This window comes from Scatophagus argus, chromosome 9 (genome assembly GCF_020382885.2).
Source record: "Scatophagus argus isolate fScaArg1 chromosome 9, fScaArg1.pri, whole genome shotgun sequence".
Classification (NCBI taxonomy): domain Eukaryota; kingdom Metazoa; phylum Chordata; class Actinopteri; family Scatophagidae; genus Scatophagus; species Scatophagus argus.
In genome coordinates this window covers 24506013-24521284 of record NC_058501.1, presented here as the reverse complement: position 1 = coordinate 24521284, position 15272 = coordinate 24506013, and the positions used below count along the sequence as shown (strand labels likewise).

Here is a 15272-nt window from a genome sequence, read left to right as displayed (position 1 = left end):
CAGTGTGTGGAGAACAGGGGACCGAGTCGCCATCTGAGACGAATAAAAACTGGAATAACAATAAAAGTCAGAAGGCGCTGCCCCCCCCCAACACAGAGCAACACACACACACACATACATACACACACACACACACACACAGCAGCTGCAGCACAAGCACAAAAACCGACACTGTTCCAACAGAGATGAATCTCGTAGGAGTTTGGCGTGTTTGTACGCGTCGCCTGTTGTGTGTTTGCTTCGGTGCGTAAGCGTGTGTGAAGACACATCAGTGTGACGCGCTGTAAACAGAGACGCAGGTGAGACGGTCAGAGAGACGAGGTGACGATGGGAAACAGACGTGTTGCTGTTGCCACAGTCGTGTTTCTGTAAACTGCTTCCACATTTTCCCACAACACCCGCTGTGTCGTTGCAGCCGCTCGAGTCTGCTCCTTCTCACTGGTGTTTACATTACAGAAAAATAAAAGGTTCAAAGCAGTTAGCAGATGACATCAGCAAAAAAGAAAGTGTGAGGGAGGAACAGAAGCAAAAGATAAGCTGTGGGTTTGTACTGAATGAATACCAAAAAGAAACACATCACTTTCACAGATTTGATCAAGTTTATGTTCCCATACAATTCGACCGCGGTCTTCTTTGTTGAGGTTGTAACACATTCGAGGTACTAGACAGACAGACGTTCCCCCACATGAAGGAGCTTCCTTTGTATAGATAGATTTGTTTATCTGATGCCACGGGCTCCACTTTTGTCACAATGGCCCTTACTTTCACAATTGGTCATTTAGTCTGAAAAATCTATTCATCGTGATTAATCAGTTAAGTGGCAACTAATTTCCTTTCAATCAACTAAACCATCAACTGCCAAAGTCAGTTTGTAGCAGGGACACCCTGCCCCATCAACACCAGCCTGAGCTCAAGTGCCGTCTGTCTGTCTGTTATACCAGCGTGGACTGACATGACAACAGATTTCTGTTGCCTGACAGGACAACCTGTTCAGCTGCACCAGTCTCAGCCACATTTATCGTGCCGTTATCACTGAAGTATTTTGGGATCGTAAGAAATAAGATGATGTCTCCTTTCTCAATGTCACCTATGAAGGTGTGACTGTGGGCATCGATTCCAGACATCTGGAACCAAGCCTGGGATTCGCCCCCTGACGGTGAAACAATAAAGTTAATGAAACACTTCCTGGTAATGAAACTCATTCATTGTTGCTGGTGCGTGATTTACATTTGCATGCACACTCTACAGTTTCTAGCAGGCAATGCTCCATCACAGCTACAGCTCAGTCGCTTCCCCTGCCATCCATAAAACGGGGTGCGATTTTCTGGAGAAAATCCCTGAGTAAACTGACAGTGTGACTGGGATCCAGTTCCTCTGAGCCAACTCCCAGCATTCAGCAAAGCTCACGGAGCCTCCATTCATTTATTTTATTCTATTTCATTTTTTTCCCCAAAATTTTCCAGGACTTTGACAGATAATAAACACTCAGTTGAAAGCCAAATTCTGACCAGTAAGGGTCACCCACGGTGGTCCTGCTGCTTCGGGCCATTCTGGGCCAAATCAGGTCAGTCAGGGGTCACTTAGGTGGGATAAGAAGAGAATAGAGGGGAGACTGAAAGAAAAAAGACTACTAAGTGTGTGTGTGTGTGTGTGTGTGTGTGTGTGTGTGTGAGCAGTGGCTCTCATGTTTCACAGTAGAGAGCTGCTGATTGACTAGTGGAGGCCAGCGCCAGATTTCTGTGTGGTAAGACAAAAGAGTGTGGCATGAACACACACACGCGCAAATGCGTGCACACACATACACACACACACACACACACACACAGGGGCCTATTTCACTCCAAGTGTGTGTCTACATTTAATCAGTACATGCTGATACGCTTATGTGCCCATAGATGTGTATGTGAAAGTATTTATATGATTTTGGTGTGTGGCTGTAATTGTCTGTCAGAATGTGCGAGTGCGTGAGTGTGTGTGTGTGTGTGCGCACATGCCTGGGAGAGGCTTCTGAATCCGACTCATCTGACCGCTACCTAAACTCGTGTAAACAAAGCGTCTCTTTAGTGGTGTAAACGTGACGGTGCAGTGAGTCACAGCCTCTGATCTTCCATATAAACAGTGAAACGTTGAGAGCTGCAGCCAAGAAGGAGAAAAAACTCTTGCAAAAGCAAACCAACCGGACAAATCCACTTTCGGCATCTTCCTCAGTGACTTCGCTTTTGATTAACTTTGAGCTTTTGTTGGCACGCTTTTCGTTGTCTGTTCAGACACGGAGGTTGTCACCACTCACGCAAACTACGTCCCAAACCAAAGTTTTGTCAGCTCACAGTTTATACTGCATGATCAGAGGTGGGTGGTAGAGGAGAAACGAGCCTTTCAGTAGATACTTGTTAAATTACTGCAGTTGAATATTAACACAATCAGCTCTAAAAACACCTGAATACAATCCTGTAACAGTAAATAACATTTGCTGACGACCAGTCGTGTTCATTCAGGTTGGAAACTAACACCTTCTTAATAAATTCAAGGACTTTTCGAGAACTGCTATTAAAAAGAGAAGTTCGCATGTGTGTACACGACTCCGTTGTGCTGCTGTTGCAGACAGTCAGTCTTTGTAAATGTCTTTGTTGAGCCACGTGTCCTGGAGGTCACATTTTCCAAGCATCGTTGAAGGTTCGCTTCGCATAACTTTCATGTTTGTTTGCCTTAACTGCATAATTCAACTTCAGTCACTCACGCACGCATGTGACATCGGCACTTTCTCGAGGCAGGTGGCGTAGGAGACGAGGATGCGGTCGCAGACAGCTGAACGTAGTCTGTTCACTGACTTTAAAGACCAAGATGCAGGTTGGAGACACCAGTGCATCAAGAAAACGAGAGGAACAGGATCTTCTGTGATGCTGGGTGTAGCTTCTGCAACTAAAACAAGACAAAGTGGAAGTGCGAGATCGGCCAGGTTTAACAATGAGAAACGAATGCATTTCCACGCGAGCTCTGACACTGAAGGGTTTGTAACCGGACTCAGACGGACAGACGGACTACAACCTGATCCTGCACACCGAGCTGAGGCAGAGCACACTGACTGGCATGATGGGATGTGACGCAATGTTGAAAATAAAAGCATTTTAGGAGCTTTGTTCAAAACAGCCACTTGGTTACACAGGACCTGCAGTAGCCTCGTCACTTGGACTGATGGAGGCTGATTAGTTTCAGGTTTGGTGAGTCAGTTTTTGGCTGGAGTTCTGAATATGTGGCTGAAACGCTGGATGCTGTGATCTTACTTTTCATCTGGCGGTTCTGCTGTCACAGCAGTCCTTTTCCTGTCTCAGGTCTTTGACGCATCAAATTTATTTAACTGTATTCCTCTAGAATAATAATGAAAAAAACGCAAATGATGTTTCTGCAGATACAGAAAAATTTACAACATTATAACATGTTTGGTGAAAATGTCTGACAGGAACATATGGACATGGACACATTGAAGCGAAAGACAAATACATGCAAAACATGCGCACTATAAAATATGCCAAAATGTGAAATATAAGCCATATGAAAAAAATATGTGCCCATTATGAATGAAGGAAGCTGACAGAAGAATTCACAGGAAATATACTGCACGCTGTGTGAAACGCGAATCATGTTTGAATTAACAGTTGTGCAGGTCGTGGACCGTGTATGTACAGATAAGAATTCACTGCGGTGAAACAAATCACACTCCAGCTTCAGCGCGATATGAATCATGGGAAAGCAGCGGTCAGTTTGATTCAGGGCTCTCAATAAATGGATGGCGTTCCAACCGCCTGAGAACGCTGCTCACATCTTGAAATCATAAATTCACAATCCATACTGGTCCATCTAAAAAGACGTGACGACTCCTTTCTGATGGATGATGGTTTCAGCAAATGTCGAGAGCGTTTCTGGAGGGAAAAAGTGACATTTTTCTGGTGCAGATCCAGCCTCTGTGTTTGCGTTCATGGCTTCAAAAAATGACTGCTGACACCATCCACACTAAGTTAGTACGACCTGTGGTATTTCATTTGACCCTGTACAAGTGGGATTTAAACACCTCGTGGTGATAATGATGGTAATTACAGGACAATTTGACAGTATTTTGTTTGAACTATATTGTAAATTGCAAAATTCTCCAACCAAACCACATGAGGTCCAGCAATAACATTCCTGCAGTGTCCGAGAAATATCCCATACTGGGATGTAAAAAAAGGAATTTAAATCCATTCTACTGACGCAATTAGTGGAAGTCGGAACATTTTAATGCCTGAAATAAAGAAGATTTGAGAAAAATTTGGTAAGCAAAAAAAAAGAAGAAGAAAAACACGTTTTAAACTAAACTAATATTAAGGACAGGGCAAAGCTAATCATTGTTTCAGTCCTAATGCTGCAACATCCTCTAAGGGGACATGTTTTTAGCACTAAAAGGTGAGGCTGAAACGACTGCTGCTGAAGACTGACGCATGTTATGATGCTTCCAACCATCACCAAGCTCACTGAAGCTTGCTGAATAAGAAACAACCACTGCTTTGATGAGTCCAATTTTCTGGGCTGCTCCAGGGTTTGACGTCAACTTCCATTCATCAGGTCTCCAAGTTAAAAAATACTTGCACTTTATTTTATGTTCAAAGAACAAAAGCAGTTGAAATCTGGTCCACACTAACAAAATGCCAAAAAGAAAAAAAAAAAAGATGAAAAATTTCTTTGGTTGACCAAAAATGCAGCACAGGAGACTTTTCCACTCTTGGTTCAGACAAGAGAAAACAAACTGTAGGTGTGATCTAATATAATAGAGCCAGCATAGATCAACAGGAAGAACAAGGCACCAACACCATCAGGGTTTGAGCTTTAACTGCCAGTGCGGCCACACATTCGTGCTTTAAGGAGTCTCCCACAACTCAACACACACACAAAAGGTGGACAGAGTCAAACAGAGGAAACGGATGACGCTCAGACTTCTCAATATGACCAGGAAGGGTGATGTTCTTTTAACAAGCCGACAGCAGATATCAGCGTTCGGGGTCAGGAGGTTGTGTGTACGCAGTGTCTGAATTAGATCAAAGTTACCGCCATCTGGTCGCGGTGGCCGCGTCTCCCCAACGGCCAGACGACAGAACTCACAGTGTAAATGCTGATAAGGGCTATCCAAATACACACTAACACACACCTCACACTCACTCAGTCACTCCCTCTGTGTGTGTGTGTAGGAGGACGTGATGAAGGAGAGAAGAGGAGTGTGTGTGTGACTGACAGAACGGCTTGGAAAGGACAAAAGTGAATAATCGAGATGATGGAAGATCTTACACAAAACCAGCTGCGCAAAGCAGTGCGAGACTGTCCGATCACTCAGCTCAATTCATCAAGTACTGCATTACCTCAGTGACACCAGGGTCTGGGTGAATGACTGGCTGCAGCCTGTCCGTTACTTCCCGATGATGGACACCCATTAAGCAGTTAGAGTGAAACTGTCTGTTCATATTATGGGCCTCTAACATGAGTAATGTATATTAATGCCTTATTTCACTGCCTCATCCTCTGAACACACACACACACACACACACACAGACACAGACAAGCTGCTGTACACTGACCCATGGGTTCCAGGACAAACTGGTCCTGAGTGACGGCCAAAGGAGGCTGAATGCTGACGGTCAGCTTAGGGGACTGTACAACACAACTGGCCTTCACCTTCACCTGGAGAGAGAGAGAGAGGGGGAAAGACAGGATATACAGGTGAGACAGGGAGAGGACGGGGTCAAGAGGTACAGATCAGACAAGTGGGAGAGAAAAGAGAAAGAAGAGCGTGTGATGCATGATGGATGTACAGCCACAGCTCACCTGGATGGTTACCGAGGGGACGGGCAGACCGTCGATGTCTTGGATCAGAGCTTCCTGTAGACGTAAACAAAAGGGATTGATGAGAGCGCCGGTATGTGTCTGTGGTTGTAAATGTGTGCACGTCTCGTTTGTTTACCGATTGGCCGTCCATGCTGGAGGACACAGCAGCTGTGACAATCAGGTCCTCCTCAGTGTCAGTTTTAGGCAGAATGTCTGAAATGAGCACAGAGGAGTTTTACCCTAAAACACTGAACCCATGATGTTCCTCAGTCAATGTTTCACAAATGCATGTAATCAGATTCTAAAAAGATATATCACTGACAACTGACTTAAAGAGGAAGCCTCCATAAGAATTTCTTTTGCCACAGAGAAACAGAGGCTGTATCTGAAGACCTGATCTAATCTCATCTGATAAACTGTCACAGAATCTTTATTAATCCGTCGGCAGTGTCCTACCCTGAGTCCTGGTGGCCTCCCTGATGAACTTCTGCAGTTTCTTCATCTCAGCGTCCACCTGCTCGTAGTCGGCCTCGCGGGCGTCCACCTTGGGCGTGGAGAAGAAGGAGGGGTCTGTGCCCATGTAGGAGCACAAGAGGTGGCCATCAGAGCTAAGACTGACCACAGCTCCTTTCAGCTCCCTGTAAAGACGAGATGCGTCTGTTGCTTTACAGTTTTTTTAAGGCTCTGACGGAAACACAAAGCAAAGTCCGGTACCGGTTTGTGATATAAGACGAGATGAAAAGAGGGAGAGCGCGAGGAAATGTGGTGAGATGCAATGATGGATTTAAACTGTGTGTGTATTAACTGGCTACAGATGTGTTGTAGTTCCAGTCCAGTGAGACAGGAACACACACACACACGTTAACACACACACACGTTCACACGCTCACTGGGGGGTTCAGGTCTAGAGCAGCGGTTGGCTCCACACCTGCACAGGAGGGTGTCTGAGGGGGCATAAACCTTTCACTTTAACTGCTGCGGAAACACTCACTCAGACACACACACACACACACACACACACACACACACACACAGGGACATTACATTCACTCCAAGTGTATATTTAAAGCACTTTCATTTACACTTAATAAGGCTGTCACTTTTTATTCTAAATTCAAACATTCACTTCATTGTGTCGGAGAAAAGGTTTACATTTGAACTGTGATGACCTGTTCGAGTTCAAATCCAACAGCCTATAAGCACAGACCACCTGAAGCAGTTTGCCCTGTGATCCTGCAGACAGCCAATCAGTAATCTGAGCAGGTGATGGCATGTTGTTTGCTACAAAAATGGAGGATTAAAAGCATCTGAGAAGCACTGTGTGGAAATATTTTGGGTTCTACACCGTAGATGGATGAAGTAATGATGGGGGCAGAAACATGGCCCACACAAGTATGTGAACACAGACACTGGATGCTTCAGAACGGGTCCAAATTTGGCAGTTGGTAAGGAGTGTTTATAAAAGCCAAAGAAAGCCTGATCCTTCAGTCCAGGGCTGGCAGTAAAATTCAATACGGTCAGAAAACAAAGCAAAACCAGTATTTTTGTATGTTTGTTTTATGTGCATTGGTCTGTGAGTGTGTGTGTGAGTGTGTGTGTGTGTGTGTGTGTGTGTGTGTGCTTTCCTCTAACACACTCTGTGCTGTGTGACCACCGACACACTGAACAAGACGATGGCTATCAAGCGCTTTAAAACAACACGGCTTCAAACTAAACCAAACAGCTACCCAGACACACACTATCTCCTGCATCTATAACACACACACACACACACACACACAAACCACATAATTTGTCAGCCATGTTTGTGTTTTGTGTTGTAATTGTATCAAATTGCGGTTTGATTGGAGTTGTTTGGAAAAAGAAAACGGATTGGCTAGAGCTGGCTCCTCCCAGCTCTGCTCTGATTGGCCAGCTGAAAGACATCGTCAGGTCAATGTCCTGTCAAAAGTCACACACTGGATTTCACAAGCTGATAAACACAACACATCAGCACACACTGTGTGTGTGTGTGTGTTAAATATACTGTGTAAGTGCACACACATATGAGTGTGTCTGTGTGCAGTCAAATCAGTCTATCCAGTAACAACATGTCAGCAGCAAACCTTCTCCCCGTGTGGTGTATGACCCAAGTTGTGTGATTTGCCATTTCCTGAAAGATAAAACTTGCAAAAACTCCACTTGGAAAAACACATTTCACAGAGGGTGTGTGTGTGTGTGTGTGTCGATCAGATACAGACTGTGGTAGGTTTCTGGTTTTGTCAGGCTGGTTCCATGTATGACCTTAAACCAGTTTCATTTCATGCAGAGCGACAAGGTAGCCGGAGCTCCGGGTATCTGATCTGACCCTTTGTTTTGCTGTGATGCGCCACAGTGGAGACTCTGTGTTGTGTTTCATTAGAGGTGGTACTCACGGGAAGCTGCCAATACGAACGGCCACGGGCACAAATGGGAGCTGGGCCGCCCACTTCAGAGTCACATCCTGGTAAACCAGCAGCATGTTGGTGTGGTTACCTAGCAACAGGTTGGTGGTGCCATCCGTCACTAAATGACACCAGAAAGAACAGAGATTATTAAAACGCTTGTTTTCATGATCACTGTGATGATTTATATTTTTCAGGAGAATAACTTATCATATGTACTAATGACCACAAAAACCCTCCAGTGTAAGTGTGAGGCTCACATTACTAGATTCAAGTTGCAGTTTACATCCATGTGTGATCATACAACACGTGCGGTGACTGATAGAGAGCTTTGTCACGACGACAATCACCTGAAGGTAAGTATCACCGGTTATCACGTAACCAATGAGCTTGCAGTGGACTACAATATGGATGCTGCTGCAACAGACTGCAAAATGTGGAGGCTTCATGCACATGTTCACCCCAGCAGCACAGAAGATCAATTCAGTCTGCACAGCTTCAAGGTTTACAGCCAAGATCGGAGTCTCCAATTCATGTGAAATGTAGTCACAATCTGCCCTTCTTTTCCTGAGTTCTGGTGTTGAATGATGGACAGAAAACATCATGAGGTCATGAAGCTGACCTCTGACCCTTGACTATCAATCCCTGAGTTGTGGACAAAAACATTTGGTTACACATTTGTGCTAAATTTCCTCAAGGCATTTTAGAGATTTAGCATTCATGACAAAAAGACAGACGGACAGACAACCCAATAACACAACACCCTCCAGCCACAGGAATTGCCAGAGTGGAGGCATAAAAACAACTTCCTTTCGCTGTTATGAGTCAACTTAGCGCCTCAAATCGAGCCTCAGTTTCGTGCTGTAGCGGCACAAATTCATTGGTTTTGTCTCTGATTTTTGTCCGTGTGGTGCATATTCACGAATCCAACCACAGAGCACAGAAATAAGTAATTCCTGTGGTGGGTGGCATTGCCCTTTAAAATGAGGGCAACTTCTTCTCTTCTATAAAAATCATCTCTTTACATCTGGTTTGTATAAAGAATTTTGTCATTTAGATCTTTCTAAATAGTCAGGTTTAGGTGTATATATAACTAAGCTTCAGAGACTTTCTCCTGTGACTGACTCATGGCTAGAAACATTAAATATAAATATTACTTATGTTTTACTTCTTATGTTTCAGACACACACACAAAAGTCCAGTCCAACCCACCAACAGTGCAGTTACCACCTAGAGAGATCTGAGGTGACGGCCACACGCAAAACAAACACGCCTCACTACTCACACAGTTGAATACACATGTTATAATATGGTAAGAGCGGTCAGCAGGGTGGTACAGCACAGGGGTCAAAATGACAGAGTGTGTGCTGGTGCCACATCAAAGAAAACACACGCGCGCACACACACACCTTCTACTGTATCTCAGCATCAGCATTATAATTACAACCAAATTATAACGGTCCGATCTACGTTCTGCCGTCACGTTCGAGCTGAGCATTTCCCCAAACTTCAGCTCCTTTCATTCTATTCTTTCCTCTGATGCTCTTCAATCTACAGCTCTTATCTCCCCTCTGTTCTGTCTCTTTCTGCCTTTTCTTCATCTCTCCTCAAATCCTTTACTCCTGCGTTCCCATCAGTGTTCCTTTCCACTACTCTCTTGTTTCCTCCTCATCTTTCTCATCTTTCTATTTTTCTACCATGGGCCCCTCGTTTCACTCTTGCCTTCCTCTCATCACGTATCTCTGGTCATCCCATCTCCTCTACCCAACGTGTCTGTTAACATGCTTTGAAGGATAAAAGTTGTTGGATGTCATTCCCTTGTCTATTTCTCTCCCCACTACACACTCACCTATAAAGACTGTCCAAAAATAATCTTATTAAGTGATGCAACAGAGCAAAAGCTTTGACTGACGTGTTTTGAAAATGTGCTCATCAAACCACCTGGTGAGCCGTCGTGCCCGAGTTAATCCGTTACCGCTTTGTCTTGTTTCTAGTCGTGAGGATCAAATAATCTGATTTCAAAACGAGAAATTTGGTCTCTTACTGTGGACTTATTGCAAGCGTTACTGGTAACTTGGCAGTCAAACCAAAAAAGTTATTTGAGAAAGAAAGGAATAGACAGACAGAAAGAGGGAGGCAGACAGGAAGAGTGAGGGCACTGGTCCAGCAGAGGCAGCTGTGAGGCTGGAGGCCAGACGGAAAGCGTTAGGAAACACTCGAGAGATCACTGCTGCCTACCCTCCTCTGCACTTCGCTCTCAGCTATGAGGGTTCTGTGGTGATCCACTGAACAGCCTTGCACCATAGAAGACCCCTCACTGAATGCTGGGTGGCAGCTCTGATGGTCACAGTGTCACTAAATGCTGGCCTGTTAAAAATAAATCCAAAACCAAACACAGACACGGCAGACTGCAGTGATCCTGGGAGTTGCCGTCTTACAGCTTGGACTGGCTATCAGTTCTTGAGTGACGGATCGAAATAACCCAAACCCAAGTAATATTAAACCTTCTCCAGTCGAGAGATACCTGCATTTGAGCCTTTTCGTTCCCAGATTTTTTAAAAAAATGACTATTTGCATGTTTTTGCTCTTTGATTTACCGAGTGGTCTATGGTGTTCTGAGGTCGAGTGTATTTCACAGAGCTGATAAATTTAAATACTTTCAAAATGTATTCACATGAAAATCAATTGGATATGAAAGACTGGTGGTGGCATTTCATGCAACTGAATGCTTCTGTTTACATGATGGGTATCGAATGAAGTACTCTCTTGTTATCACTATCACTTTAAGGGTACTGGGAATGGTAAAGTAATTTTTAAAAGAAAATATCGAGCCTTATTTCAACTCATGTGGATTTTTTATGCTTTTTTGATTGTTAAAAAAAAAATCACATCCTAATAAAAGTTACGTTTGTTACTCTGGCACATCATGTATTGAATTCATAGATGATTTCCAAGAGCAATTTAAATAATCTAAATAATGTCTGGAACATATAGTGAAGGGCACTTTGAAAGCTGAGATATTTTAATTTGAAAATTGAAAACAGACACCAGTAGACAGCTCTTGGCCGTTCTCGCAATCCCTCCATCAACTCTCCCTTCTGGATCCTTTGTTCAGTCTATTTTTTGCTTTTCTTCACATCCTTTTTTATTTTCTCTTTTCCATCTGTCTGCTCTCTAGTGTATTTCAGATCAAGTGCAATACTCTCACAAAAACGGCTCTGCGGTACATTGTTGCGTAAACTGCACCAGACAGAAACATTTCTGTTGCTCATAAAAAGGCTGTTTTGCTTTGTGCTCAAAAGGTCATACAAAGAACTTCTACTCCACTGTATTTAAGTACCATTCTGGAGGTCCAAACATATCTGGGCAATTAATTTTGCTTGTGGCGATAAGAATCAGGCTGCAGAGAAGTCATGAAGTTTTCCTCTTTTCCTTCTGTATTAAAAAATAACCAACTTTAAAGCTTTTACGCTGGCTGCCAGATAAAGTGAAGTGGGCACAAACAGAGTGATGTTGTTCTATGGTAAAACTTGGCGTACTGTAGTTGTATGCAACAGCTGTATTTTGAAATCCCCATGGCACATCTTACCACATTCAGACAGGAAATGGCACAGTGTCATTTAGCTGCTAGGACAAATTATGCAATGTAAAATGTCCCAGGCCTAAGCTGACAGCAAAAACCAACTGCCGAGTCTGTGAGCCTGTATTCTTATTACTGTGCTGGTTTTTATGTTAAATGTTCTTGTTGTTAAGGCATGTTTGATGTTAGTGAACTCGATTTAAACTTAACTGCTTCCACTTATTTGCAGTTGCTTCTTCGGTGACTGACTTTGGTGTATGACACTGTCTCACATCATTCACAGTCCCCTGAATTAGACTGAAATCGTTGCATGGCAGATTTAAAATATGATAAAATATGACATTGTTGGCAAAACAACCAATATAATATTGTATTGTGACTTGCATTTTACAAGAATATAGAATACAGAATAGCGCCTATGATTTCAGTATGGTTTAACAATAATAATAATAATAATAATAATAACAAATCCTGTTGCAGCTATTAAGAAAATCTTTTCCCCTTTGTTTTGTCCTCACTGCAGTTTGAACTGTTTGCCATATTTTGGACCTTTCAGTAAGTGATTTATGTTATGTGTCCACAACATAACTCTGTAACCGCAAAATATTTCTGATCATGAAATGACAGCCCCGTTTTAACCTGTCAGTTTCTTAAAAAAAAATCACCAAGTATGGACATATTCACTGCAGCAATAATAAATTATGTGTACTATATATCAATCTGTATTTGTATCTGTATTTATTATGTTATCCATTCATCGTGCACCATATGTTTATATACTACAATGTGTTCAGAAGTCTGTTCAGTTTTTGTTTTAATGCACGCAGCAGAGCTACTGCAGTTATTCCATCGTGGTCTGCCAAAACCAGCTTCCTGCAGAGCCCGTCACGTGGCACCGGGCCACTGCACACAATACTTTGTTTCTTATGTATTTTGTTCACTTATTTTCAGTGGTTTGGTTGTGGCAGGTGCACTGATGCATGGTGAGTTTTGTGTTGCTGCCCTTTGCTCCAGGTTGAACACATTAGAGTTTTACCAGGGCCACATTTGCTAAATTTGACACTATCCCCTCAGTGGCTGTGCCCAGGATTCTGTAAGAAAAACATCCTGCACCCCAACCACTCAAGAACAGCATGTTCTCACATGAATCCCAATTAGCACTCGAATGTTAAGAGCTAAGAAGTGTGAGCACTCCACTCCCATGAATAGTGATGCTAAGACCTGAACTGGGTTTCTACAGGAGAAGACAGCCTCCAAACTAATGGAGTGGCTGCTCAGAGTCTAAAATAATTTGGATTTAAAAGCACTACTGTGGCAAAATAACACAAACTTGATGGATTTTATTTTTATTTCCTCTATACTCTATAACCTGTGTTTGTCACCATTTCCATTTGTCTGTGTTCTTGAGGTTTTACTTCTATCTTTTGCAATCTGCTCTTACACATTCAGTTAAGAACCCGGCAGATAAACTTCAATCCACATGAAGTCCTTAACCAGATCGGTTACTAAATATTCAGCGTCCTGGTTTACCTGAGGTGTAGGGCAGGAAGCAGCTGGGGTTGAACTCCAGCTTCTTCATGAAGCGGATCTGGCCGTTGTCTCGGAGACAGTACAGGCTTCTCTCACCCAGAACGAAGATGGAGGAGGAGGAGTGGGAGAAGGAGGGCACAGAAAGGTCCAGGGCCTGTTCTCCCAGGACAATCGTCCAGTCAGGCTGGAGGAGGACAGGACAGGACAGGACAGGAGGTGGCCATTGAAATTTCAGCTCTTTTGTTATGTACTTCCATTTAATGAAGGCAGAAATGTGGTCAAATGCATTTAAACTCTATGAACAAAGACGTGATCTGTGTATGTTGGCTTTCAGGAATCTTATACTTACGTGTTGCTGTGAGAAAAGTCAGATGATTGTGTGTTTTGACATTTAATATGGGACGGCGATATACAGCTCAGATACTACTGAACTTCTGGGCTAAATGGCAAGAGCAATGTGTAAGCATTTCCCCAAATTGACATGCAATACATTTTCCATTATTAAAAATTCAGGTGAATTACAAAGACCAACAAGATTTAAGGTTATGGGTAAATGGTACGTGTGCTGGTCCCTTTCTTTCTGCAGTTATTCATAGGTAATTTTGGCTCTAGCTGCACCATTTCATTCAGATGTGTGCTCGTTTCTAATAATTTGAATTTGAACTTGTTGTCAGCTAACTGTACCAGTCATGTTAAATTCCACCAGCGCTGATCATTTCACCTGATAAACTTCACAGTGAAATGAATCCACAAACGGCACGACAGTCCAGAGAGGCCACATACGGCCTAAGTGTCAACGCTCCTCACTGAGCTCATGGCTGGTGAACTTCCTCCATATGAAAACATATTAATGTTTGGCAGACTTCTAACATGCTCAACCCAAACATCTTTGGGTATTTTTTTTTCCAAAATATGGATTCCTCGGTTTACATTTGACTGGCAAAAACATTTCAATTTCAGATATGTCTTGGTGAAGCTGCATTCACGATGAACAACAGAGTCAGACACATCGGTCAGTTTGTGTGTTCAGGACTCACCGTCAGCCTCTTGCCTCCAGTCTTGAGGGGCAGTTCAGGATCCTGTCGGCTCTCTGCCTCTGTAGCCACAGCCAGAGTTTCATACCTGGCAGTCAGAGAGACACAGACAGCTCCTTATACAAACACACCGAGTGTCTGTGGATCACATTCAATCTCCTGTCAGCGTAGTGTTGGGGAGCTGTTTGTCACTCACTGTTTCATATGGAATTTATTTTCTGAGCGGCCTGAAAGCACCTTGCCTTGCTCAGGGACAATTTGCACTGTGCACGGACAATTTCTCGTTTAAGTTTCCCTATTCTAAAAACTCAAATTAGTGACCTGATGCTTACAGATTTTGCTTATTTTACCAGTAGCCCAAAACCACAACAACATTGGCTAAATTCTGTCTGAAAGTCCAGAACAGACATCCAAGCACAAATCATTTATTACCATTTAAATAAAGGCTAACATGTTCATTATTAACAAAATCCACAGCTAGAGTCTTAAACTCTCCATCTCTTTTACCACTTCTGTCAGGTCAGTCAACAAGGTGCTGACCTGCTGCTCTCCGGAACTGCGGCCTATCAGTTTTAATCAGTGAGCTGTTGGCGACTGGCTCAGGATAAAGTGGTTACACTGATCTGTGGTCAGTTGGTTTTGGCTTCTTCAACATCAGTATGTTTTCCAGTAAGGAGCTGGCAGTCGCAGAAGCTTGGCAGGAATCTATCATTCTCCTCAAACACCTGGATGAACAGAGAGGCCCAGAATCGACCCAGCCCGACTCCGAACCGCAGCCCAAAAAATACACTGCTGCTGATTTATCCACTCACAGTTTTCTCACTCAGTATTATTTGGACCGCAAACCTGCTGTTAATC

The 15272-nt window shown here is 43.3% G+C and overlaps 1 protein-coding gene across 2 annotated transcripts in view; it reads right to left on the bottom strand.

Annotated features, from left to right (window-relative positions):
• The window catches only part of bbs9 (Bardet-Biedl syndrome 9), a 124051-nt gene that overhangs the window by 94183 nt on the left and 14596 nt on the right, over positions 1-15272 (bottom strand). For both annotated transcript variants that reach the window (XM_046398926.1, XM_046398927.1), the window contains exons 7-13: positions 14418-14502; positions 13381-13564; positions 8262-8391; positions 6304-6485; positions 5984-6060; positions 5848-5901; positions 5601-5703 (exon numbers count right to left, since the gene is read on the bottom strand). In XM_046398926.1, coding sequence (XP_046254882.1) covers positions 5601-5703; positions 5848-5901; positions 5984-6060; positions 6304-6485; positions 8262-8391; positions 13381-13564; positions 14418-14502 — 815 coding nt within the window. The remainder of the gene's footprint in view (positions 1-5600; positions 5704-5847; positions 5902-5983; positions 6061-6303; positions 6486-8261; positions 8392-13380; positions 13565-14417; positions 14503-15272) is intronic.